General features: G+C 34.8%; 1 protein-coding gene across 1 annotated transcript in view; it reads right to left on the reverse strand.

Moving 5' to 3' along the window:
- LOC145679530 (uncharacterized) overlaps positions 1–26717 on the reverse strand; it is a 54868-nt gene that overhangs the window by 11224 nt on the left and 16927 nt on the right. Inside the window, exon 2 of the mRNA XM_081750108.1 lies at positions 8905–8976. Within this exon, the coding sequence (XP_081606234.1) occupies positions 8905–8976 (72 nt within the window). The remainder of the gene's footprint in view (positions 1–8904; positions 8977–26717) is intronic.

Raw genomic sequence — 26717 nt, forward strand, 5'->3', positions numbered from 1 at the left:
GAATGGTACAATTTTTTGGTGTTACAAAAATGTACGGAAATTGAACAAAATACTGAGATAATGAAAATTCGAATTTGAAGATCTCCTGCTATAGATAATCGAAGTGGCCAATTTTTGAAATGACCCTCCCTCGTTTATTTGCATGGTACAATAATTTTGTTGGTGGTACATAAATATACAACAATTGAACAAAATTTTAAGCTTAATAAAATTCGAATTTGAAAATGTCGCACTACAGGTGATCGATGTGGCCAAATTTTGAAATGGCTCTCCCTCGTTTATTTGAATGGTACAAAATTTTATCGTGGGCGGACAAAAATTAGACAAAATTCTGAGCTAGTTAAATTCGAATTTGAAGATGTCGCACTATGAGTGATCGAAGTTGCCAAATTTTGAAATGGCCCTCCTTTGTTAATTTGAATGATATACATTTCTTTCTTGGATGGACAAAAATTGGACAAAGATGTCGCACTAGAACTATATGGGCCCGAAAAATCTTCTAGGAGTTATCTTGTGAAACAATAGATTGAAGTCTAGAGACGTTAACAATTCAAGAAGAAAATATATTTTTCAAAGTGTATACTAAACAAGTAATATTTTTAAAATAAGTAAGCTTGTTTTCAGAGGAGGACATTTCTATTTTGTAGGACAGCAAAAGTTCAAACTTCAGTAGCGCTCTATTTTTTGGCCTTCTTATATTTTCATAGCAGTTTCAAGTCTGGGAAGGAGTTTAAACAACCCAGATGTTTTTTTTTTTCCACACTTGACAGATTTCATCCTAAAGAATCCGTTGAAGAATGTATTTTGGGAAATGAACACTTTTGAAAATGATCTCTAAATTAATTAAAATATTTGCTTTACAAAATCCAAAACTTGTCACACCAGTTACTTTCTGAAATAAGGAGATAAGTTCCCAAGTTTTCCTATAAGGAGTGTTGCTTTGATACGCACTTCGGTTTCTCAAAACGCAACTTTCCTACTAAGTCTTCTGCTATGTTTCCGATAACTTTACCTTTTCATTCATGCTCCATGTCTCGTTCAAATCACTTTATTCCGTTTAAAGTATCAATATTATACATTGTAAATTATTGTAGTTTGAAACGGACAATGTTACATTAGAAGAAAATATTCTAGGATTTAACACATAATTGGATACATAAAGTAATTTCAAATGGATTTATTTTCTTTTAAACAAGATAAGTTTTTTTTTTTCATACAAGCTTTTAATACAGTAAAAACTGCCTTCAACAGGCCCCTTATTAAATCGAAATTTATTTTAAACAGAAATATTTCACGGATCAATGAATTTAAAGGTAAAAAGAAAAGTATTAAATTCTCTTGATTAGGCGGAACCTGTGTTGCGAACAACGGATGTTAAAATATACATTTTAACGGAAATTTTCAAGTTCCGGAATGCAGCATTTAGAAAAATTTTAGACATGCCATGAGAGGTTATTTCTATAAACTATATTGTTGGAAATGTCTTCGTTTACTAGTTATCTACACACTTAACCTTAGTCCGCTATGTAAGGCCCTAGATACCGTGCGAGTTTTTAAACGAAGTGCAATTTAACTAGTTATTTCTAAATACCAATTACTCGTTCTCTAGCTGGTCTAGGGACATGAAACAAGGAACACAATATACACAACAGATCAGAAGGGAGCCAAAAGTATAGGGAGGAGCGCGCTGAAAAGGGCATTCTATTTACTTTTTGTCTTGGCCTTTTAAACCGTATGTACGTTTTTTTTAAAGTTTTATGTATTAATTTGTATCATAAATTAATACTAGAATTGAATACGGCAGGCCATGTAAGTACAACACTCACTGTATGCATCATAGTTATACACCAAGTAAATTAGTTCAAATAATAAAACTTTTTTTTCCTCTAAAGATAATAAAATTCCTCATTTAACTTTAGCTTTTGATTGGTGCATATTTACAATTTTTAGTGCATATTTGCATATTTTTAGTGCATATTTTCGTGATTTTTAGCGCATATTTGCATGCATATTTTGCCGTTTTTAAGTGCATATCGATCCGAAGTCTAGTAATAAGAAAGTGAGTAAGGGTTAAGTGGTAGAGTGCTCATCTCTGGTGTTTGAGATCCTTGGTTCCATCCCAGATTGTACGAAGAGAGCTTTGTGATGGACAGAATCCGGATATGTGGATTTTCTCAGAGCATAATCATGGAACGTTAAAATACTACTTTTTAAAAAATGCGTATATTAGTATTAGGATTTGGAATTAGATTTCTGGGCTTTCGGCATCTATGGCCATGTTAGCCCGTCATATATGAGGAATGACATCCCTCGGCGAGCACACTATCCTTTAAAAAAAGGAAGGATGAAAGGATTGGGGAAGGAAGGAAGCGGCTTGGAACCTGTATGTTAGGTACCATCCCGGCATTTGCCTGGTGTGAATGAGGAAAACTTCCCTCAGGATGACTGTCCTGAAAAAGTTTTTACACTTTTGCGACCGAATGTCCCCACCGAATCGAGAGCCCGCACCAAAGACGAGAGCGCTAGCGAAATGCGTACATTAACTCGTAATGAATCCTTTCTTTAAATGACTCAAAGCCTTTCCCTCCTCATGACTTATCAGCCTCATGTTAACACGAATTCAAGATATTTTTCTTAAGTAAAAATGAAAGAAAAAAATACAGTTTATAAATTATCACACTATTCTTCCTTCCAAACGTAGAGTTATTTCGTGACTGTGAAACAAAACTTGGTTGTATCTATGTGCTGTAAAAGTACTTGCACGGTTTAAAATTCCCAGTTTCTGTTTTGATTTTAGAGTGGTAGGATGTCACATATTTACTTACATATTAAGAAATATTGCCGCGTCATATACGGAAGGCAATGATTATAATATATTTTGTGGGTTATAATACTATAATAAAGAATAATATGAATAAAGAGCCAAGTGAAATTGAATAGGTTGGTAATATTATCATGCATAATAAAATAACAGTGGTAGGCAATAAATAAACAGTTGCAACTTTGAAACCTAACTCAAGACAGTATATATTATTGCCTTTAAACCTTCTTTACCACATAGCATATACTCTTTGCGGTTTCAGTGAAAATTTGTGTTGTCTAACAGAATATTCATCTCACTTTCATTATAGAAGTCTTTAATATTGAAATGTATATAAAGGATAAAATTATTATATGTATGTATATTTCTTTTCCCAGATAAACAGGGAAAATGTAAGTATTTGTGTAGTTTCCCTTTCTGAAAGTAACACCGCAATACTTCATGCATTCATTTCTTACCTCAGGAGCATTTCAATGAACGTTTCGACGTGGGTTTTTGTTAAAGAACAAAAAAAAAGTTTAGGAAACGGAAATATATATATATATATATATATATATATATATATATATATATATATGTGTGTGTGTGTGTGTGTGTGTGTGTGTGTGTGTGAAAGAGAAACTCGATAAATGGACCGCTCTCATTCTGTATGAAGAGTTGGTCTTAGTGTATCCGTTTGTCTTATGGTGAAAGAAAGAAATGCTCGCATCAATTGGTACGCGCCGTGAATGGTGTACCTCAAGGGTATGCAACATCACCTCTCTCCTTTTCTTTTCTATTAAGAAGTGTATAGAAAAGATCGTGATTGATGTACTAGTGATCTTTCGATACACGAAAGGGATTTTTTTCTTAAATATATCCACATTTCTTTCATCAGCATAAATATGATTTTTCTTCCAGCAGTTTTCAATCACTTCCTTTACAGTTATTGAGCTAATATCAGACGGAAGGCGTTATTAATTTACAAGCATTTTTTTAAAAAAGTGATCCAATTACTTAAGTGTTCATTTCACCATTAATTTACTACTTATCCCAGGAAAAAAAATACTCTTGATCTGATACCTAATATCCGTTTACTTTCTTATAAAATTAACTAGATACGTTCATATAATTTGAAATTATACAAGTAGGTAATTATATATAATTAGTATTTGTTTAATATTGTATTTCATTCTTTGAAAGTATAGACTATATTTCCTCTTTCCACGTTATTTCCATTATATTACAATAAGATTATTTGCGTGTGATATACTTCAAGATGTAATACATTGTACCTTTCCTTTCTAAGTTTCTTGTTCGATTCTTTTTCTGGGGCTTGATATGGTGGTGAACCCGAATTCAAAAGAACTTATTGGTCCTGGACAACTTCAGATCAAAAGCATTTTCATTCTTCCAAATGTTAATCAAAACCATTTTCAGCCTTCCAGCTGCCATGTTTCTAGTGCTATTAAAGTTGGAATAATCGAATTCGAAAATTCAAATTCTATGATTATTATTTGTAGAATCTGCATAATGATTATTATTATTATTTGTTCAATAAATTATTCACATAAATCACTATTTGATATTATTTTTCTGACTAATTAGCACTTAGGTCGAGATATTAAAAAAAAAATACATTTATAATTATTATCAACTAGTCACAAATTGAAATAATTGATCATAAAAGTATTCATTGAATAGGATGCTAAAATACTGTACATAAACTCCAGGAAAGTTATACAACCCATACAACATAGTTGTAATAAATAATTGCAGTCTCCACGGCAAATCATGTTCATATACATCCTAGTTTTCTTTCTCCTTGTCTATCTGTCTTCTATCTTTATAAGAATTGTAGTAATGATAAAAAAGAATGCATCAAAAGATTGTGATCTTGGCCAATAATTAGTTTTTTGATCAGGGGTCCACAAAATTTTTGAACGAACCCTAATCGAGTTTTCGTATTTTCTACGGAATGAGCACATCATACTGGGTTAAGTAATAGCTTGGGTTTGGCTACACTATATGTAGTTCTCCAGATATAAGGCCTGCAAGAAAAATTTTGATTGAAATGTATTGAATCTTTTGATCCAACAATGAATTTGAATGTTTGTTTTAGTTTATCACGCAATGGTTATGCCCTTTAGACTAGGGAAGACGGATGATTAGTAAGGGTGGATGATTATAAAATTAATATTTTGTGCTCTCCCATCGCGAAGCGAATCTGCTACCAATTTATCTTTACAGTACAGGTTGAATGAAGCTACTTACTTATAATTATTAATTTAATAACTAAGTAGAGAATATACGAATAATACTAGGAAAGATATTCGAACAAATATTCGAATGATGGGCTCTTGAATGATTTTAACAATAACATATTTCGCACTTTTTCAGAGTAAATTTAATAAAAAATATTTAAGTTCACACTGTTATATTTTATAGTCTAAAGTAGACGAGTGACATAAGCAAGTAAATGGTAATGAAAACTGCTGAAATGCAATTGTAAAAAAAAAGAATTAAAACAAAAAACAGTCATAATGTTGTCAATCATGAATTCATATGATGTGAAGTCAAACAGGGAAATCTTTGGAGGAGTGTTCAAGCTCTATCATTGTACAAGTACATTCTCTTGCACTTCTTCAAATCTATGGTATACTGTATGCTTGCACCTATATTATTCGTATGAACACATAACACATATATTCACATATGATAGATTTACGTGGCTGTAAGATTATTTCATAATCTAATACGGCAACCTTTCGGAAAATTCACCGAAACAATTAGCTAAAAGTTTTATTTAATACTCCATTTTGGGATTTGCTCTGCACAAATAAATAAAATCGAAGCTATTCTATCACCAAGATCAACCTACACAAAGCCAGAATACTATTTACTTTATTTTACACTAACGAGAAATTGGTTGCAATTCCCTCAGTGGTAGAGTGTTCACCTCTGATGCCTGGGGTCCTTGGTTTGATCCCAGCTTGCGCCAAATGGGCTTTGTGGTGGACAAACACCATGTGAGTGGTTTTTCTCGGGGTTTTCCCGTTTCCTCCCACTTTCTTCATTCCATCATTTCGTTCATTTCTCATCACCGTCTCATTTAGCCTAGCTGGCATAATCGCGGGACATAAAACTTCAAAATTTTATTTTCAATTCCCCGTGTGTTGAGTAATTAATGAAAGTTTTTTTTTTTTTTTTGAAGTTATTTGAAATGCAGAAGTGGTTTATATTAAGAGCATAGTAAACCTACTGGATTGAATCTAATTTTAACTAAATGACGTATCTTTCGTCACTTGTTTCCAATTTTACCTTCTTCTAAAAAGCAGATAAACGTAATAGATCTATGCACTATATAGGCTAAGGGCATAGGGGAGCAAAAGCACGAATTGTTACAATAAACGATGAAAGTAAACATTATTTAAAGAATTAGAACCCCCCCTCGCATACGTTTATTTCAATAGGATTTGCTCCTTCCCATATCAAAACCTGTTGCCAGATATAAAATAAGGGTTACCTCTATTTTCATAGATTCTTGACCAAGATTTTTTTAAAAAAATATATTGAAGCTCATTTCCAAATACTCACAAGTTTATTGACGTGGTAGGTTTTAGAAAAGACTTTCACAGTGGTGGAGTGATGATGCTGGAAGAAAACTGAAGAATCCAGAGAAAACAAACAGGCATGATGCCATCCACCAACTTCACACCTTGTGGTGTAGAGCCATTGAGATAGAGCCAAAAATTTCGCACCAGAGATGAATGTCGTGTTACCACTAGAAGCATTGGGAAACGAATTTGATATCAACGGATTAAGATAATCACTCTATGACTAGCTTATTAGGGTTGATTGCTAAAGTAAGCCTCATAATCTTGTATATATTCAAACAATCTTAATAAGATCTTATTCTCTGCAGTAGTCGTTGTATTTTGATTGCTTCTTTCCCCTTCTGAGATTGGGAACCACGTTGCGAAATATCCCAGAATCAAATAATACTTAGTCATTTGCCTGTAGAAATGTGAGCAAAGGTATAATTTGTCCTAGCTTCTCAAGAGCAACATAAAAAAAAAAAAAAAAGCAAACGTCATAAGCTTTTCCAGTGATAGAACTTCTCGTTGTGTTGAGTTGGTAAAGGAATATTTTCTCTTCATTTGAAACCCAAGAGTTATTAACAGCAATTACACTTGAATGGTTCCATAGCAGTGAAGCACGTATATTTACCATAGGTGAGAAAGTGTTCGTGGTTAAGACTCGGTCAAAAACTAAATGAGTTGTAATGACTAGAAAGCTTATGTTTCTCCTTAAACACGAAAGAAGCCCATTAACTGACAACCAATTGACTTTTTGCTATTACAATAAGGTTTTTTTTCGGAGGAGGAAAACGTTGGCATAATTTGGCCTAATGTTGGGATGTCTTCATTGCTCTTTGGTTTCTTTGAGTAGAAGTAATCATTAACGCTACGTATTAATTTAGTATAATATTTCTTATATTTAACCTTATGTGACGAATAAAGCAGTTAGACAAGTAAAAGGTTACGCTTCAAAATCCTTATTGTTGAAACCAGATTAAAACCAGATTTGAATTATCTATTACCAAACAGCTTACAAGTAAATGCAGAAAAAACTAAATACATGGAAGTTCGTCGGAATCGTAATACGGCAAATTATGGATACTTTATCAAATAATACTTTCGACAAAGTGGATACTTTCAAATATCTAAGATCAATATTAAGAGATCAAAACTGTATCCACAAAGAAATTAAGTGTCAACTATAAGCAGGGAATTCGTGTTATTATTCAGTTCAAAATCTTTTGTAGTCACAAATGCTGTCGAGGAATTTAAAACTTAAAATGATTAAAACGATAATGGTTGCGAAGGAAGAACGTAGACTGAAAGTATTTGAGAACAAGACCCTGAGACGAATATTCGAACCCACGAAGGACGGGAATAGGAAATGGCAGAAACTTCATAACGAGGAACTGCATAATTTATATCGTTTACCAAATATTGTTAGTCTTATCAAGTCTAGGAAGCTCAAGTGGGCAGGTCATATAGCCAGGACGGAAGAAAATAGAAACGTTTCCAAAGTTATAATTGGAAACCCAATCGGAAAACGTAAATGAGGAAGACCTAGGTGCAGATGGAAGGAAATTATTAAGATGAATCTCGAAGAAATAGGAATACAAAGTAGAAACTGGACGAATTTGGCTAAGGATAGAAGTCAGTGGAGAGCTTTTTTGAGCGTAGTATTGAACCTCCGTGTTCAATAACCCATAGAGTTAGCTAATACTAAACAACAAATCATTAACTATTTAATTTGGAGTAATGTTTTATAAATAATATCAAATTATATAGTACTGTTTTATATAATTACGACTTAAAATTCTAAATTTTTGTTGCCCACGATTACATTTTAAAATTAATTCGAAACTGAAAGCGTGAAAGATCATCAACAAGAGAGAAGACAACGAAAAATTGTACCGAGTAGGTTAGTGAAGTGAGGTTAAATAGTGACGACCGGTCAACCGAACTCAGAAGCTCCCGGCTTGCAAAGTTGTGGAACACAGTCCATAGCCGAGTATCAAATACAACAATCTTTATTCCTTACATAATATACTGTTTGACCACCTAATGTAGTTCAGATCCGGCCAGTAATTTTAGAGAAATAAAATACCACATAGTTATAACATGAGCCAAGCCGAGCAGAACTTGTTCCTGACCAAGCTCGACCATCAAATATAGCAATCTTTATTTCTTAGATAATGGGCTACTTGCTAGACAAATTTCGTTTAGTCCTGGACAGAAGTTACCGAGAAATAAAGTGTCACACATATACATACACATACATCTCGAGTGAAATTACAATCAACCGTATCCCTACGCTGGAAGCTAAAATAGAAATAGCCCTGAAGACAACAGTCATTAATATTAAAATGAGGACAAATAAATAAAATAAAAATAAACAAAATTAGCTTGTAGTACTAAAAAATTGACGACACTTAGAATTGTTTACGTTCGAGGATATATATTTATATATTTTTTTGTTTTGATTACAGAATTACTTATTGATGACTGATTTTTTTTTCTTCTTACCATTTCATCTTCCTGTCCAATGTTGAGCCTCTCAGGGAGGGCTTTGCTTTTTCCCATTTTGTTACTGCTTGCCTGAAATAAGAAGAAAATAATGTATATTTGAAAATATCTTCTAAAAATTTTAATATTTATCACACAAACTTACAACTAAATTTATGGGTTAAAGTATTAGGGATTGTTTTTTAAATTTATTTATTTTATTTATTTATTATTTATTTTATTTATTTATTATTTATTTTATTTATAATAGGTTTCAGATACAGCACTAGGCCACTTTAACATTTTGATAACATAACAATTGAATAACAATTTGAGCTCAAGATGGTACACCACAACAGCAACATTACAAAATTAGCTTATTTATAAATGATTTGAAAGTATACGAGGGCCACTATTTATAATTTGAGCCTAACAATGAAAAAAGTAATTTGTCATTGAAAATTGATTTATTGTTTTTCGAAATATTCTCCCTTATGATCAATACACTTTTGCATTTGTTCGAACCATTTATCAAATTATTCTTTCCAATCTTCTTGAGACACCTTCATAATATGGTTTCTGAACGCATCAACAGCTTCTTCCGCTGCCGAAAAATTTTGTCCACGCGATTTATTCTCGACATTCGGGAACAAGAAGTTTTTGGGTAACAAATCAGGAGTGTACGGCGCATTACCCATCAATTCGACTCTTTGAGTGTACAAATAGTCGGTTGTTAGACGAGATGTGTGAGAGCTCGCATTGCCTTGATGAAGAATAATCCGACGGCGCTTGTCTGTTTTCCGTATTTGACCGAAGACCTCCGGCAAACAAATTGTTGTGTACCATTCAGATGTGACCGTTCTACGTTCCTGTAAAGGCACAGTTGCCACATGACCAGTTTTCCCGAAAAAACAGGCGACCATTTGTTTTGAAGTGCTTCGAGCGCGAACAGCTTTTGTTGGATTTGGTTCATCTTGAAACACACACACAATCGACTGCTGTTTGTGTTCCGGCTCATATGCATATATCCATGATTCATCACCTGTTACAATCTTATATACGTCTTTTGAAGCACCGCCATTGTATTTATTGAGCATTTGTGTGCACCAATCGACGGGAACTTCTTTTTGAGTTTTTGTCAAATTTATGTGGGATCCAACGAGAAAAAAACCTTTCTCACAGCTAAATGATCGCTGGTGGAACTAATGCCTAGGGTTGCTTCAATCTCACAATATGTCACATGATGATCTTGCAGCATTAGATTTTGCACAGCATCAATGTTTTCTTGAATAACAACTGATTTTGGATGACCTTTGCGAATTTCGTCAGCGAGCGAGTGGCGGCCACGAGTAAAATCGTTATACCAGTGTTTCACAGTGGCAAAGGATGTGGCTTCGTCGCCAAATGGGGAAGTAAGTTGATCGATGCACTCTTGTCTTCATAATCCACGTCGAAAATCGCAATAAATCATGGCACGAAAATTTTCACGAGTTAATTCCATTTTTCTGTTGTCATGCAATCTTCAAGTCAACGTAAACAACACAAATAAAGCTATTGACAAAACATATGAAGTACGTTATGGTCAACAATGTCAAACGCTTCTATGCAAACATAAAAATAGCGCCTAACTACAATCAGTGTTGCCAAGGCTCAAAACATAAATAGTGGCCCTCGTACTCATTTGAAAAAACTCTACAGTTTCTGGTAACTGATTTTAGAATTTTCCTTGTTTTTATACCAAATTTTCGAAAATTCAGAGGCCTACCGGAACTGAAGATATTATCCTATGATTCTGAAATTTAACACAGGAAGTACTTAGATGTAGGTGTAACTTTTCCATAGTACCGCTAAACGGTCGTCAAAGTTTCGATTTTTACGAGCCTCCCCCACCCTACTGAAGATCAAGAAACGTAGAAGAAACATTTCCAGACCCAGAGATCTCTATTAGTCCCAGGACGTGCCAACAGGCAGAATACATAATAACAGTAATAACTAGGTGGTGTAATTTGAGTGTAATGAACGGTATATTAAGATAAGAGTGCTGTTACTGGGTTCGAGTCTCCGATAGTATCTCATTTGTATTGTCAAACAGGATAGATAAATATTTTTCCCTGGTAACTATTCCAGATATTGAAGTTAAACTTTTTACGTGTGTTACATTTAGGAGATAGTTATTTTTAAGGTAGATTATATTCGGGTACTTGTACCAGGGCTGCTCCAGGGAAGGTTTTTTTTTTTTAATCATTCCCTATTTATGCTAAATTTCCTTCTTTCGTACATTATGAATAGATACGCGTGATACTATTTGTAAGTTTGTTTCATTCTGAAGAATGATGTATGAATTATGATACTTGGATAAATAGCGCTGAAGTAGTAGCTACTTCACTGAATGTCAACGTTTTTCTAAAAAAAAAAAATAATAAATAAATAAATAAATAAATAAATAAATAAATAAATAAAATGCAAGAATGTAAAGAACATCATAACATTCAATAAACAAGTTCTAAAGCAACACAGAACTGAAACGTCAATACTAAGTATGCATTAATTTAACTAGTACTAAGTATGAATTAATTGCAAATTTGGAGAAAAGCAATCGAACTTTATTTATTATTCATAAAATTTTTTAGTGCACCAATTGTTTTTGTGAACGAACACGACATGCAAATAGCTGGATTTGACATATTAGCGAAAAGCATAACGACTTTGAATAATTGTGTTCGGAGAACAAAGCGTAAAGGGCTTCGCCCTATTTCTAATACTGAAAATTATATTTGCCATTGTTTACAATCAGAATTCGCGCGGCAAAAGGTTTTTTCAAGGTTAACCCTTAACGGTTCACTACCTTTTCTGTCTGCTTTCGGCATTGCTTGCAAAACAACATATCCATAGACTACTTACCGCGTAAAATTCATTAGAGTTATCACCAAGGACAATAGCTGCTCTACCGTCGCAGAAAGTATGTACACTCATGTCCAAAATGATTGTCGCATATCTATAACTGTCTTCTTGTAAAAATATAGGTTGATAATGATTTTGCAGGGTACTTTTAATACTGATACTACGTGTATAATCAGGAAATGTATATTGATGGTAAATTTCATAGGAAAAGAATTATACATACGAAAATTAGAATGAGTAAAACAAAATGTTGCTAAATGAGCAAGAAAGTTTTGTTTTCGTTTTATTGTTCTTATTTACTGCTCTTTCGACCTGAAATTTGCCACATACATGTCTTTGCCGATTATAAGAAATACTGGACGAATTCGTTATCAAATTATTTTCCTACAACAATACATTTAAAGACATGTGACAATAATTTTGGACATGAGTGTACATAAATAACCACAACGAACAATACCTGAAAATAATACTCTTCAAACGCAGTAGGCAAGATAAAAAAAAAAATGTGTAGCAAAATGGTAACGAAAACTCGTGAAGGGTTAAGTCTATGTCCATCCCGTTTTTCGGTGATTATTGCTCAATGGTACATCCGATCGGGGCATGCGACCCCGTACGATACCCAGCGCGCGCTCTCCAATCACCATGTCAAATTTCGTTAAGAACGGTTCCGGTATCTCGGAGGAGTATCTGAATAATCGAATGCCTAAAACGAGTAAAGAGGATTTCCGCTCTAATGAAAATGTTTTGAGGATGTTTAAAAACGGTATTCTATTTTATTATAGTATTTCAATGAGTAAAGGCAAATAGCATTATATTGATTGCTTGACCATGTATAATGAGTTCTTTTAAAACATAGTTACCATCTTTTTAAATATACCTATCCAATTGTTCAAAAGACTTTGTATTGCAGGAGGAAAACAGCTTTTTTGGTTAAGTGGAACATTAGAATACTTGGTTCTCTGCAATTTGTTAGAAGAAGGTCCAATAATATGATTTTTAAAAAAGAAAAAAACTGTACACTGAGGGAAAAAATGTAGGTGGCGTACTTAAAAAGACAGGTTACATGCGTAATTCCTGTAGTTTTTGGACTTAACGTACAGCAAACGTATAACTGAAAATGCATGTTTTATAATACTTTCTGTATAAGTGTTCCATCTATACGTACTTTCCGTAGAAACAATCTAGGCGGTCAGCATCTCACATACAAATGGACGTATTTAACATATAGCTGAGGAATGTAACATAAGTATATGCATGTGATATACGGAAAACTGTTAGATGTCAGACATCCTGCAACGGCATGATGTAACATCTAAGGGCAGTGCCTATGTAGCATACGGATAACGTATGATCCGTACTGACTCCTATAGTAAGAAAGAGAATGGCGTATATTTGTACAATATACCGCTGTCTGGAGAACGGATTTTTCTCTGTGTACACGTAAAAGGGAAGTGCATCAACTGCTAGGAAGATATGAAGTTAGAAGCAATTGGCTAGAATTACAATACTAAGAGGCGCAAGGTGGATTCTTTTTTTCGGTACGCGCTAATATTCAAATTACTTCTGCACCGAGAAAAATTCATTATCCTGACAGCTGTATATTGTACAAACGGTATCCTTATCTTCACTACAGAAATCTGTACGGAGCATCTGTTATCTATATGCTACATACGTACTACTAGCTTTTCCCACATTGATGTTATATCATGCCGTTGCAGGATGACTGATCTAACAATCTTTCGTGTATTATATACGTATACGTATGTTGCATACGTCAGCTATATGTTATATACGTCCATCTGTATGTGAGATTTTGACCGCCGTTTTTTCTTCCATACGGAAAGTATTAAAAATATGTTTTCAGTTATACGTTTATTGCAGGAAGTTACATAAATCGTGCATTGAGTCCAAAAACTACAGGATTTACGCTCTCTGTACGGGTATTTGCAGAAGCACAAGAATGTACAAAAGAAATTAACTAAAATTTCTAGCGTTTTTTTTCCACGGTTTTGCTCTGTAGGCTCAAGGAAACGATGAATGAATGATTGATTATGAATGAATTGACGAAATAAGAAAACGGAATAATCCATGGACTAAATGTTCTCCACCACTAACTTATGTGGTCTGAGAATGAACCAGTAACCAGTGTTTCTTCCAGACACGTTTCTGGGGGGCACTGCCCCCCCCCCTCGGAGCTCTGAGAGTGCCCTACCGGACGAGACCAAAATAATACGTCTATATTATAATAATAAATAAAATAGTACCAGCAGCGCCCCCCGGAATACTACGTGTGCCCCCCCCCCCGGAACATTTTTTCTGAAAGAACGACTGCCAGGAATCCGTCGCGTCAGACATGAGCGCAATATCACTAATCTACCGTGGTCCTTAAGAGAACTACCAAAGATGTTGGAAATTTCTAAGATGAATACTTGTCATGTTCACCCTCCATTTCAGCCTACTAATGGCCTAATATCATTGTATCAATGTCAATTATCAATATTTCGTAGTTGTTCATATCAGTACAAATAAATCTTTTAAATAGCAAAATCTAGACTGTTTGCAATTGTAATTCAAGAGTAGATAACCTTGGAATTTTTAAGTATTTTAATCTAGTTCAGAACGGTCATAGTAGGCGTATAAATTGCAATGTCTCGAGTGGAAGTAAAATACAAGATCTTACGTAAACAATCAAAACAACCTACAATTATATCTATATCGAGAGAAAAGAATACACAAATTCACTGCAAGTTAAATAGACGCTTATATATTTTGCTACTTGAGTGATTACAAACTGGAATAAAGTTCAATTTTACTTTTAAGATGGAAGTGAGTTCTTTCTTTTTCTTTCTATCAAAGTCAAGCGGTTAACATCTTGCACTTATTGTTAAAAATTCCCAGGAAAAAAGTGCAAACATTTTCTTGTTCTTTAGGGGTTACGACAAAATTATCTGAGCTCCACTTGAGCTTAATAATTTCTGTCTTGCAATTATGTAAGCATACTTATACGGTATAAAAATTATAAACATCATCGGTTCGTTTGTTAATAAAAACAATTGAAAAGAAAAATAACAGGTTTCTCCATTTGTCTTTCCAAACATAAAAGACAATTGAGTTATCTGGAAACCAGCAGAGCGCATAAATCGTGTTTTATAAGATGTGGCATATCTTGCAAAATTCTGATACAGAACACAGCTATATTTATTACAGTACAATGAAATCGGGTTAAAATTAAAGTATAACATCTCGTTTTGAACTGTCTGCAGACACTTTCTTGCCAGTTCCTCGATTCCACGTCGATACCATGTCTCGTCTTTAGAGTCAAAGAAATCATATCATTGCTGTTTCAACTTCCTGTTGGTTAGTGAAGTATCGTGACTTCTGGAACTGTGTCATGGACTGAAACAGGTAATAAATCGAAGGGACAAAGTCATGACTTAGTCCTGGGTATGACATAAGTTCGATGACATGAAGTTCATGCTCTTTTTTTTTTTTTTTTTTTTTTTTGCGTTTGTCGAACTGGGTGTGGCTTTGCATTATCCTGTTGTAGCGGGGCGCAATGCAGGATAATTTGGAGTAATGCAGTATACATCCGCTCCAAGTTTTGGAATAAAGGCCGGTATTGATGGTAGGACTCTTAGGGAAAAAACTCGAAGTGAATTATCCCCTTATTGTTTTACCACATACAGAACATCACTTTCTGCTCGAAACGGATCTGTTTCATGACCAGTTCTAGAAATTGGCCCTTGCTCAACCACTGTTTCTGCATATTCGGATTTCGGAAAACAGATATTTTTCATCACATATGACAATCTGTTTCAGGAAAGGCACATCAAGCGGAATTAGCAGCAGTTGTCGGCACACATCCACTATCCTCTGGGCTTGAGCTGGTGTCAACTTATGTGACACAATGAGGCAGCTTCTGATAGTTTTGCCGAGTTCATAAAAATGACACACTGCAGTGGAATGGGACATACCAAGTCGGTTTGACAATCGTCGTGTGATGGTGGATGGATTCCCTCAATGGCGTGAAATATGACCTCAGAATCTTTTACACTGTCGAATTTTAGCTGATCTTCGACATTTTTACTAGGGATGGCCACAAAATTCCGGTTCCGCGAGGAACCGGTTCTCGGAGATCCGGTTTTCAGATCCGGTTCTGGAATCGGTTCCGGGCCTGGATCCGAAAACCCGGTTCCAGAACCGGATCTTAGGAACCGGTTCCAGACCTGGATCCGAAAAACCGCTTCCGGAACCAGATCTGCTAGAACCGGATCCGTTCAGACCCGAAAACTGGTTCCACCAGGAACCGGTTCTGGCCATCCCTAATTTTTACAACCTGCACGAAATTTCTGGAATCAATCAGTTGCTGAGCTATGTTCATTGCAGCTCCCTCTTTCACATGACAATGTTTTGGGTTGCTGACACAGTGTTATGCCCAAGTTCAAACTCATACGGTAACACTTCACGTATCAGGTGTTGTTGAGGATTCATCATCATTTCCATTAAAAACTGATTGAAGATACTGAGGGAGTGGTAGTCTCTGGGATAAATAATTCACTTGCCACACTACCAATTGCGCCAATTTGAATTTGTACTTATGTTCGATCACGGCGTATTTACGCGCCTACTATTTGGATTGGGGAAATATTGTAAAGATTTGCGACTTAGCCTTCCAAATCTTGTCTCTGGATCATACTGTTTTGAGTAACACTACCACAATGTACCTTAACAGCTCTCAGACTGACACGGACTGTCTCGTCTCTTTTATTAAATTGCTTTGTTAGCTAAGCAGACCTATTCGGCGCTACGCTCGCACTGACGTCACTCGCTGAACGTCTTGCTCTCTGTGCACATGTGGGAGATGTAGCATGCTGCCGGGCTTTCATTCATTCTCACCGACTACGCAATATATTATGTTACTTTATATACCGGTATATATCTCGTCCTTAAATTTTGCACATCAGTGTTTATATTTATCCAGAAGTGGAATTTTTCCGGTCTCAGTATTGGGTTCTCATAGTTCACAATCCTGTTGTACTTTCACAATGTAGAATCTAGCTTGCTTGTTCAAATTTTACCAAAATTAAAAGAATATTCAGCTGCTTTATAAACCTAATTTCTTGATACTGGTTTCTGCACTCACTCATCAATTCCATTTTAAAGAATTCATTGTAGTTGACACGAACTACTTTGTAACAGAAATTTAAAATTAATTTTTGAAGTATTCATTCAGAAAGAATTCCCTCGTAGCTAAGTGATTAACTATTTTGCTTTCCATTTATCAAAAGTTGTGAAGAAACACAAGCTGCTTTGTCTTGAATCTTCTCACGAGAATTTCTCGCTAGTATTTGCGTTATTCGGCCTTGAAACCTGGGTTCAGCTCTGGGTCTTACAGATAGTACATAGAGGTACAATCATAGACAAAAATGAAGTATCATATTTCATATTTAAAAAGTTTACCCACGCTCATAACTTCTATACTGAAAGTGAAGTTAAACTCTAAAGAAGCAACTAATTCAAATAGATACAAATTTACTTCCACCAAATGGATTGTTTCAGATGAGTTTGCAGGTTTTGTTCTTGGTTTAAGTCCCACATTATCGCTTGTACGTGAATGGAGATTGAAATTCGAATATTTTAATATCTCGTTAAGCCGTTTTCTATTGGAAACAATTAATAGCAAATCATTGGGGGGGGGGGGGGGATAATGGAAAGAATTTGATCAGAGCCTTCAAATTAAAGTTGCATTCTATCATTCGTCTGGTGAAACTAGGGAGAAACTCTACAAAAGAAATCTCAGTCTGGATGGCGGCCACAAAATTCGACTCCAGGATCTTCCACAGTGTTAAGTTACCCAACAGGTGTTTGATAAATAGTAACGTAGATATTCATAAGTATAAACGCTGGCTCTGATCTGCCAGTAATGAGGAAATTTTTTCTCATTAGAAAGACACATTTTTATGCAACACTCACTTCTGCACTGTAACAACACAAAAATATTTCAAGTGACTCTTCGTGCTTAAATGACTAATGTGCGTGCTTTGTATGTAGGTTACAGTCCTGGATTTGGTTCTTAGTGAAGGTATTTTCTCAATATAAAATCAGGTTTCACATAATGTTAAGTACTGTAATAGTACGCTAATATCGAAGTTGATTGAATTACAAGTTTTCTTTCATGAACATCATAAATTGAGGAACAAAGTGATGAGCTACCTTAATGAATTGAGCAATGAATAGGCCCTTGTAGAAGTCAATAAGTGCTTTACACGCAGATCATACTGAACAGGGTTTCAACTTTTGCCTATTCAAGATTCGCCTAATACCTCTTAGCTATGCAAACGTTAATTAAAGCGATGACAGAGTTAATTTTCTTATTAGGCGAAAGTTGAACTTTTCTAAAAATTTGGTTTAGCTCGCATAAGTTGGTAGTCCTGTATCTCATTAATAGTTAACATCTCTTCTTGAAACTATTTTCTCGCTCTTATTAAATAGTCTAGTATGTAAGGAAACATTTTGTCAAACCCAGCAAAAATTAGTAGCATAATAAAACTTTCAGGATAGTTTCCTTTCATCAAGTATAGTAATATCCTAAAAGTTCCCGAATACCCCTCTTGAGTTTCATCCAATATGGCTGCCATATCTAATTTGACTGGCACTGTCTATAGAACAAATATGTTTTCCTTAATTTCTTACCTTAGGTTCAATTTTACGGCCTTGGAACTTATAACAAAATATTTTGTAAATAAATTTTCCTTTGTTTGATGTATAATTCGTCCCTGTGGGTCAGGTAGATATAGTTACAAATGATAGAGTAACCTTGTACCTGTTTTTTCAAGCATATTTTTCTGATTATACATATATTATACATAGACTATAATATTTATATAATTAAAATATCAACATGCCATAATTACAATTTATATATACAATATATGGTTCATTTGAGAATAATGGGGCATTATACGGAAGTTTCTCTAAACCTATTTAGTAAAATAATCCATAAGAAAACTCTATTTAATCATAAATTCAGTTTTTTAATAAACGATAGAAATAATTTATAGTGCATAAAAGACAAAAATTAACCCATTCCTGGCACGGTACATTATTGGGACTTAAACGATACGGTTGGGTTGATCAAGCCCACTGCTGCTTCAGGTGAAAAATATTGAAACAACGAGTTTTAAGGATAACGTTTATATTTTAGTAATTTAGCTTTCACATAATAAACTCTGCTTCTTATTACACTGAAAAAACTAAAAAGATAAAGAAAGAAGAAACTTCAAAAGATTCATAGGAGTAACGTGTAATTCGAGGGTAGTTCAACACTAAGATAACGCCAACATGTCACTTTCATTCTGTTGTGTTTTGATTCTCGAAATATAATTTTCCTGCAATTAATGCACATGTCTGAGTAAAACAATCTCGAACATAAATAGTTGAACTAAGCACATGAGAGTTTTACATTTGCAATACACCAGCTTCAGAAAAGAGTTGGTGCTGTTATGTCCAAACAAGTAATTCTATAGAATTCTTTATTTTCTCCTTCGATAATCAGTCAATTACTGAAATATTTTGCTCCACCAAGTTTACTCCTTGTGATACACCAAAACGTGTCGTCTGCTTGTACTTGCTCTTATGGGTGAAACTGAGGGATGAGTGACTGGTGTGAAAAAAGTCTTCTGTATGTGGAATATCGTTAGAAAGCCAGTGTGTCACAATCATGCGATGCATAAAAGTGTAATTCGAAATGTTATTGCATTTTTATTAGTTCTTCAGGATTCGCAGTAGATTTGTTGAATATAATGATAACCTGTTGCAATTAACTGTCTATCTCTTGAGTAGTTTCTAACCAGTTTTCTTCCCTTTCTGGAACAGAGACAAAGTCGTGTCACTTCCTAAAAATTCATGTAAAAACAGTATAACATCATCCATGTTTCCTCCTGTATTTAAACATTTTGACTGGTTGATGAAATCTATCTGCTTTATGAACTTTTTTTTTTTTTTTTTTTTTTTTGAAAAATCAGAAAAATACGCTTGAAAGAAATACATATAACATTAAGTGACACATGCCTACTTTATCATTTGTAACTTTATATTTGCCTAACCTACAGAGATCTATTATCAAACGAAAGGAAATTTTATTTGCAAAATATTTTGTTAAATTTTAAGACCGTAGAATTGAACCTAAGGTAAGAAATCAAGATAAACATAACTGTTCTATAAACGGCGGCGGCCAAATTAGATATGGCAATCATATTAGATGAAGCTTAAGGTGGATATCTGAGCACTTTTAGGATATGCCTATACTTGATGAAAAAAGGCTGTCCTGCAAGTTTCGTTAAGTTACTAATTTTTTTTCAGGTTCAGGCCCTTACATGCTGGACAAAAAAGTTCGCACTTGATTAAAAATTAAAATTTTTAATGACGATGTTCGATATCAAGCGTATACTATCTATTCATATACCGTAATCGTGCTTATGCTGATTCTTGGTACTTTGTTTAATTTTATGACTCATGCAAATTCCCGTAAAATTTATGTTACTTCATTTTATGTTTTCCATTTTGTATTTTGTAATTTCATGTAACATTTTCATATCTCGATGTTAAATATCTAATACCTAGTCATATACTGTAATTGTGCTTATACTGTTTTAATAAGGACTTTTTAATTTAAAAAAAAAAATTAGAAACTACTGATTTTTGTGTCATTTCTTGTCAGTACTACTAACATAATTTCGCATTAGGCAAATCTTGAAAGACGAAAGTTGAAGTCAACCATACTGAAGTATTATGTACATAAAGTACCACCTTTGCATTTGTCTGAGGGAAGAATTTATTGAAGATGGGCGACGACAGGGTTTGAACCTGGAGTTTCTCGATTATGAAGCTAGAATGCTAATGAATCCTTACATGAACGTTCCATAGACGTTTCTTAATCCATTTCTCTCCTTTAGAAACTTTGAAACAACTTGAAATCTTTAGTGAAAACTTAAGTTGCCAAACCTAGCTATTTGAGGCTTTGCTCTTACTTAAAACGGGGACAAATCGTCAAATAACTCACGCAGGCAATTCAAAACACAAAATATGATTTATATAATCAATTGTAAAGAGCCTGACTGCTTTTATGCTATTGTTTCCGAAAAAAGACCGTCACGTGACCGACCTATTCTTATTGTATATGCCATACGTTATTGTATTGAGAATATTGTACGTTTCCACTCGAGTCACGAGAAATCTGCAGCAGGACATGGTTAATAACGATTCTTCTCTCTGACAGCAATAAAAATTTGCTTCTCTTCCCACTCCAGCATTAGCACTGTTGAACCAAAGGCGTATCATCGCCCTCTGGCGGAAGAGGAATCGAACAAAAGTCTTCTGCATCCGAAAGGAGAAGTGGAACAAGAGAAAGTCACACAAGAAGCGACGACACCTGATGTAGTAGAAGCCAACAGATGAGGAGGGGATATAACAAGCAAACAATGCTATAAAGATGAAAATTAATTATATTGCACTCAATGGAACAAGGAAGATGGCTTTACGCAGGTGTGACCTTTATTTTTATCTCTTAAATATTTTATTTACTTATGCGTGCGTTTCAGACTGAAGAAATGACATTTTTATGGATCTTGTATGCAAAAATTTCCCATTATGCTTATCACTCATCAGATTATTTTACACAGCACGATTTCGTTAAAAAAATATTGAAAAATTGTGTCTAAGAGCAAATGTCAACTAAATAGAATTTTTAAAGCGTCTTAAGATGAAGCTCTACTTAACCATTCGACATAATCATATACCTCAAAATGACTCCCTTATCGCTAAATATGTTGCCTTTCGAGTGGGAGACCCAAGTTTGATTCCAGGTCTAAGCAATGTTGAACTCAGACATTTTCACTTGTGGGAGTGCCAGAAATGTGTGGTTCTTGATAGGAATTACTTTAAATAAACACAATACTTGACATTCTACAAAATTTACTCATTTAAGCACATGCTGTAACAATGAATTATAAGCTTTCTGCCATTTTTCGTAAAAACACTTTGATTGCCACTGTGATTACCTTGGGATTAACAGTAAACCGAGTTTATCCAAATAGATTTCGCCCCTGCATAATATACAGGTTCCAAGGGATACCCTCCCGGATACCCTCTTGTATTTAACTAGTGCTGTAATAGCATTGAAATCACAAATACACTAGTTTTTGTTTTAGCTACTTGACAATCGCGAAAATGTACAGTCAGCGGCAAAGGTTCTTTCTGTTTGATGAAATTAGTTTCGTGAAAAACTTCAGAATTGAAGGACGATTCGAGTATAGTTTTCAGTAAATTAGAATGAATGTAATAACTATACGTTACCATTACCGTTATTCCCAAAATACCAACTATACCACCGTTATTCCCAAAATAAATTTTACCACACGGAAAGAACCTTTGTTGCTGACTGTACAACTGAGGAGTGTATCCAATTGGATACTCTTGGCACCTATTGCATTACTTTTTCTGTAACGGGTGTGGACCTTGCAAATTGATACCCCGGCCAGGGGTAAAAGTGGGGGGAACGCGAGAGGACATCGTTACCTCACTTCCAAAAGCTATCTACGGCATCCCCTCACTTCCTAAAAAAATTACAAAGGCCAAAGATAGGCACGGTGGACGGTGTGACGTCATCCTCCCTATCTCTTTAGCTCCACTTTTACCCCTTCCCCTTGCACAGAATACATAAATGATAACTCCCTTGCCGAGGGTATGTCAAGTAAAAAAAAAAAAACTAATTCTAGAATAAGATATATTGTTACATTGTATCAAAAGTTACAGTCTGGTATGAATTTCAAACTAATTACCCAGAAGGAAAATCATGGTAAACAATAAATTTCAGGTTTTCCGTTGCTGGTGTTATAGAAACAGGAAGGAGGGTACACATATGGACACCATTCGCAGTCAAAGTGTTAGATAGTCTGTGCTAATTAACCTAAAAAAGATTTGGGGGGGGGAGGAAATCATAAAAAATATGGATGATAAGTGGAAGAAATTCATAATGATGGAAGAATCGGTGAGATTAAGAAAACGGTAAAAGCCAGAGAAAACTCACGGATACTATTTCCTCTACCATAAGCTTACATCGTCTGAGATCGAATCACATATCCTATGCGCCACAGGTAAGTGCTCTACAAGTAAGCAACCTTATCCTTCCCATTTAAATTATTCCACGGTTAGAAACATTGCTTTAAAAAAAAAAACAAAAAAACTCTACACTTACGGAATGAAGTGATGACAGATAATTGACTGGAAATATTTATTGGTTCTTAAACAAAACAGAATTACAAGCAAAGAAGAATTCTTAATTATCTCAAAAAGTCACAATCCTTTTATTTCTTTTCTGCTTTCTTGTAGTTGTATATCTTATATTGGGGTCTAGGATGTTTTGGTGTAGGATGTTTTGGTGTAGGATGTTTTGGTGTAGGATGTTTAGGTGTAGGAGGTTCCGGTGTACTGATGTTTCGGTGTACGGACGTTACGGTGTAAGGACGTTGGTGTAAGGACGCTTGGCTGTAAAGGGCGTTTCGGTGTATAGCCTAATATTTGATTGCATTAAGCATATGCTTGTAATGAACAACCATGAAGTGTCATAGTGTAGCCACTCTGCAATAGTGTAAACTGATTAACATTGTTATTGAGTCTCATTGTTATTGCTCATTCTCTTCGTAACATCGGCGTTTTTTTTTTTTTTCTGACTTCATGTCCGCCAATTAACTTATTTGTTCCATTTGAACAGCACTAACAAGGAGACTTACGGAAGTTTAATTTACTGATTTTGAATGAAACTTTGCATACTTGTAGAATATCAACAAATAATCGTCACGTATTTTTATTCATTTTGACAATGATGCTGGTTTAATTGTAGAAACCACCCTTTGAACGTTAGAGGTGTTCTCCAAGCATAAACAGAAAATAATGATTAAAATAGAAGATTAAATGATACTGCCAGCTTACTGCCAAGGGGGTTTTAGGACAGGTGATTCAGAACCTGACGTTAAAATTGCAAAATTCAAATTGCCGGGTCCAATATGATGATTACAATTACAAATAGTCTTCTGGTTTGAAATGTTCTGCAGTTAGCCAAGAACAATTATAATTGGCAGGGACTATTGAGAGAAGGTGCAGACTGATTTGAAACCCCTTTCCGTACTTATTTTAACAGGACGTTTATTAAATCTATAGCCCAAAAAGTTAGAAGCCAGTGCCAATGCATTTGTCGCGAGTGTGAAGCAAAACGTGTTATTGGAAAAGAAAATATTTATAACTCTAATCAATACGGTTTAATTTGGAAATGCAGACGGGACGTACTGTAGTGTTTACAGGGATACAAACAGTAGGAAGTGTGACACAGTCAGTAAATTCTATGACTCGTAGCTACATCATACAGCCTTTAATTTCTGCAAATAGTGTTTTGTTATCACCACTGTTAATTGTTTTGTAGGAAAACAATGGAACATTTGGCCTTGTAGTACAACACAACCTCTTTAAATTTGAAGATATCTTTTTGAAAGCATCAACTCCAGAAAATTTAAGATCAAATCTTGTAGGATCATGGTTCCAAGAGATTTTTCTTCAAGCGTCTAATGCAAAGTCCATTTTGTTATTAGCTTCGTGGAGTGGTCACAATTCATCAACTTTGAACCCATTTTAAGAACAAAAGAGTAACTCATAACATAAACCATTTATGCAGGAACAACTGGTAGGATTCAGCCTCTTCTTGCGTTCTTTAGGTTGTTAAAAAAATCTTGAGATATTTTTCTGACACTGTCCTTCTCTACAACTATAACATGAATTTACATCTCCGTAATAATATAATTAAGATCCAAACACTGATTCATAATCAGTTTTCTTCTCCTAGATTTGCTAATCTTATTGGGTATGCATGATATAAAAGCGGTTATTTGGAAGAAAAAACACCTGTGTTTGAAAATTTCCTTTCAGACATTGTGCAGCATTTTGCGATTTGTGCACAGTTATTGCCGTAATAAGGTGTGTGTGGTGTACACAATGTTTATGCATCACACACTTTTTTACTATATATCATTACCATAAAACGTTTTTCCAATCAATTCATAATTATAACATTTGAGGATATAAGAAGTTCTGACATAGAGTGAAGTGAAGGGACTCACTATAAATAAGTAACCCCTGTCAATTACAGCAGCATTTAATTTTTATTTTATTTATTAATTTATATTTTCTACTTCATGAATTTATTTCTCCCTAACGAATAATTTTCATCAGCCTCACACCTAAACGTCCTTACACCAAGACATCCATGCACCAAAACGTCCTACACCGAAACGCCCTGCACCAAAACGTCCTACACCGAAACATCCTACACCGAAACAGCCGTATCCCCTTATATTGAATTCTACAGCACACAGAAAGGTAACTGTAAAATATCTTATGCCTTGTGAATGAAAAGAGTACCGATAAACGGTTCTCAGTTTCGGCATCAGCATCCTCCCTTTACTTAGTCGTTTTTGATGTCATCACCTGTCTTTCAGTGTCGTCGTGACGAAACTATTTCCGATAGTTTCAACTGAATTTCGAGAACAAAAAGAACTATCAAAAACATGGACTTCCGATTTACAACCCATAATTTTGATTTATTATTTTCAATTCATCGTCGCGACGCCTGTCAGAAATTCCTTATAATTTTATAAGCTGCATATATTTTAAATTTTCAAAAGTTGGACTTTAACTCTCAGAATAAAAACAGATTTTAGGTTTGAAAACAAGGAGCTTGAAAAAATAATTGACGAATGAGTGGAAAGACGATTATAGATACAAAATGGATCTCGTGTAGCCATTATCGGATAAATTAGAGTAAAGTCACCGAAATGTCCAAAACGGACAGGACATGAGTTTTCATGGGATACATATCTATACGAGAGCTGCACAGAATGGAAGGTCGTCAGGAAAGAAGTCTTTGGGTAGTCCGAAAAGCACATGGAAGGATAATAGAAAGCAAAGTCCAAGGAAAGCAATGTAACAAAACCCTGACTGGATTGGTTTAGTGCAGATATAATCCATTAATGAGCCTTGGTTTCTGTGGTGTTAAATTTAAGGCATCATTAACCCTTTTATAAAATCCTCGACTTTCAGGAAAAATCATAAACTTCTACTTAAGGATTTGCTATTCTTATCGTAGTTGGTTAGCGCGTCCCTTTTCAACAAGAAGGATGTTTGAGACTCGGATCTACAATTTTAGGTGGAATATGATCATCCATAAAGCGTTCAAATTGTATGTCTCACCCACTGGGAGTCAAATCCGGGACCCAGTACATCAAAGGGGCCCAGTATATACACATTGCCCATTTCACACAAGGAATTATAAAAATGTTAAGCAAGAGAAAAATAAATGATTCTTTTATTTAACGCCCACTCTTACGTCCTTTAAGTTAAAGGATATGGAGATTAATGAACGTGAATTCCGAAAGCGCGGTGGTTCAACGGTAGAGCGTTCACCTCCGGTGCTTGAAGTCCCTGGTTCGATCCCAGCTCGCGCCATGTGGACTTTGTGGTGGACAAACACCGTGCTCGTGAGTTTTCTCGGATTTCTCCCGTTTCCTCCCACTTTATTCATTCCACCATTTCACTCATCTCTCATAATCACCGTCTCCTTTAGCCTAACAGGCATAATCGTGGGACGTAAAACTTAAAGATTTTTATTTGTGAATTCCGAAAAAATAATAGAATGTTAATGTGAGAGAAAATGAATAAAAACCCCAGAAAAGCGTATATGATGTTGTATATCACAAATTCGAATGACTGGATTCGAACCAGATAACCCTCAGAACCGAAATGTGCGCTGCAGTTAAGCAAGAGAGTTATTGTACCGAGCGTAGAGAGAAATTTCATTATGATTGTAATTTTAATAAATTGGGTAA

This window comes from Thermobia domestica, chromosome 2 (genome assembly GCF_964235325.1).
Source record: "Thermobia domestica chromosome 2, izTheDome1.hap1.1, whole genome shotgun sequence".
Taxonomy (NCBI): domain Eukaryota; kingdom Metazoa; phylum Arthropoda; class Insecta; order Zygentoma; family Lepismatidae; genus Thermobia; species Thermobia domestica.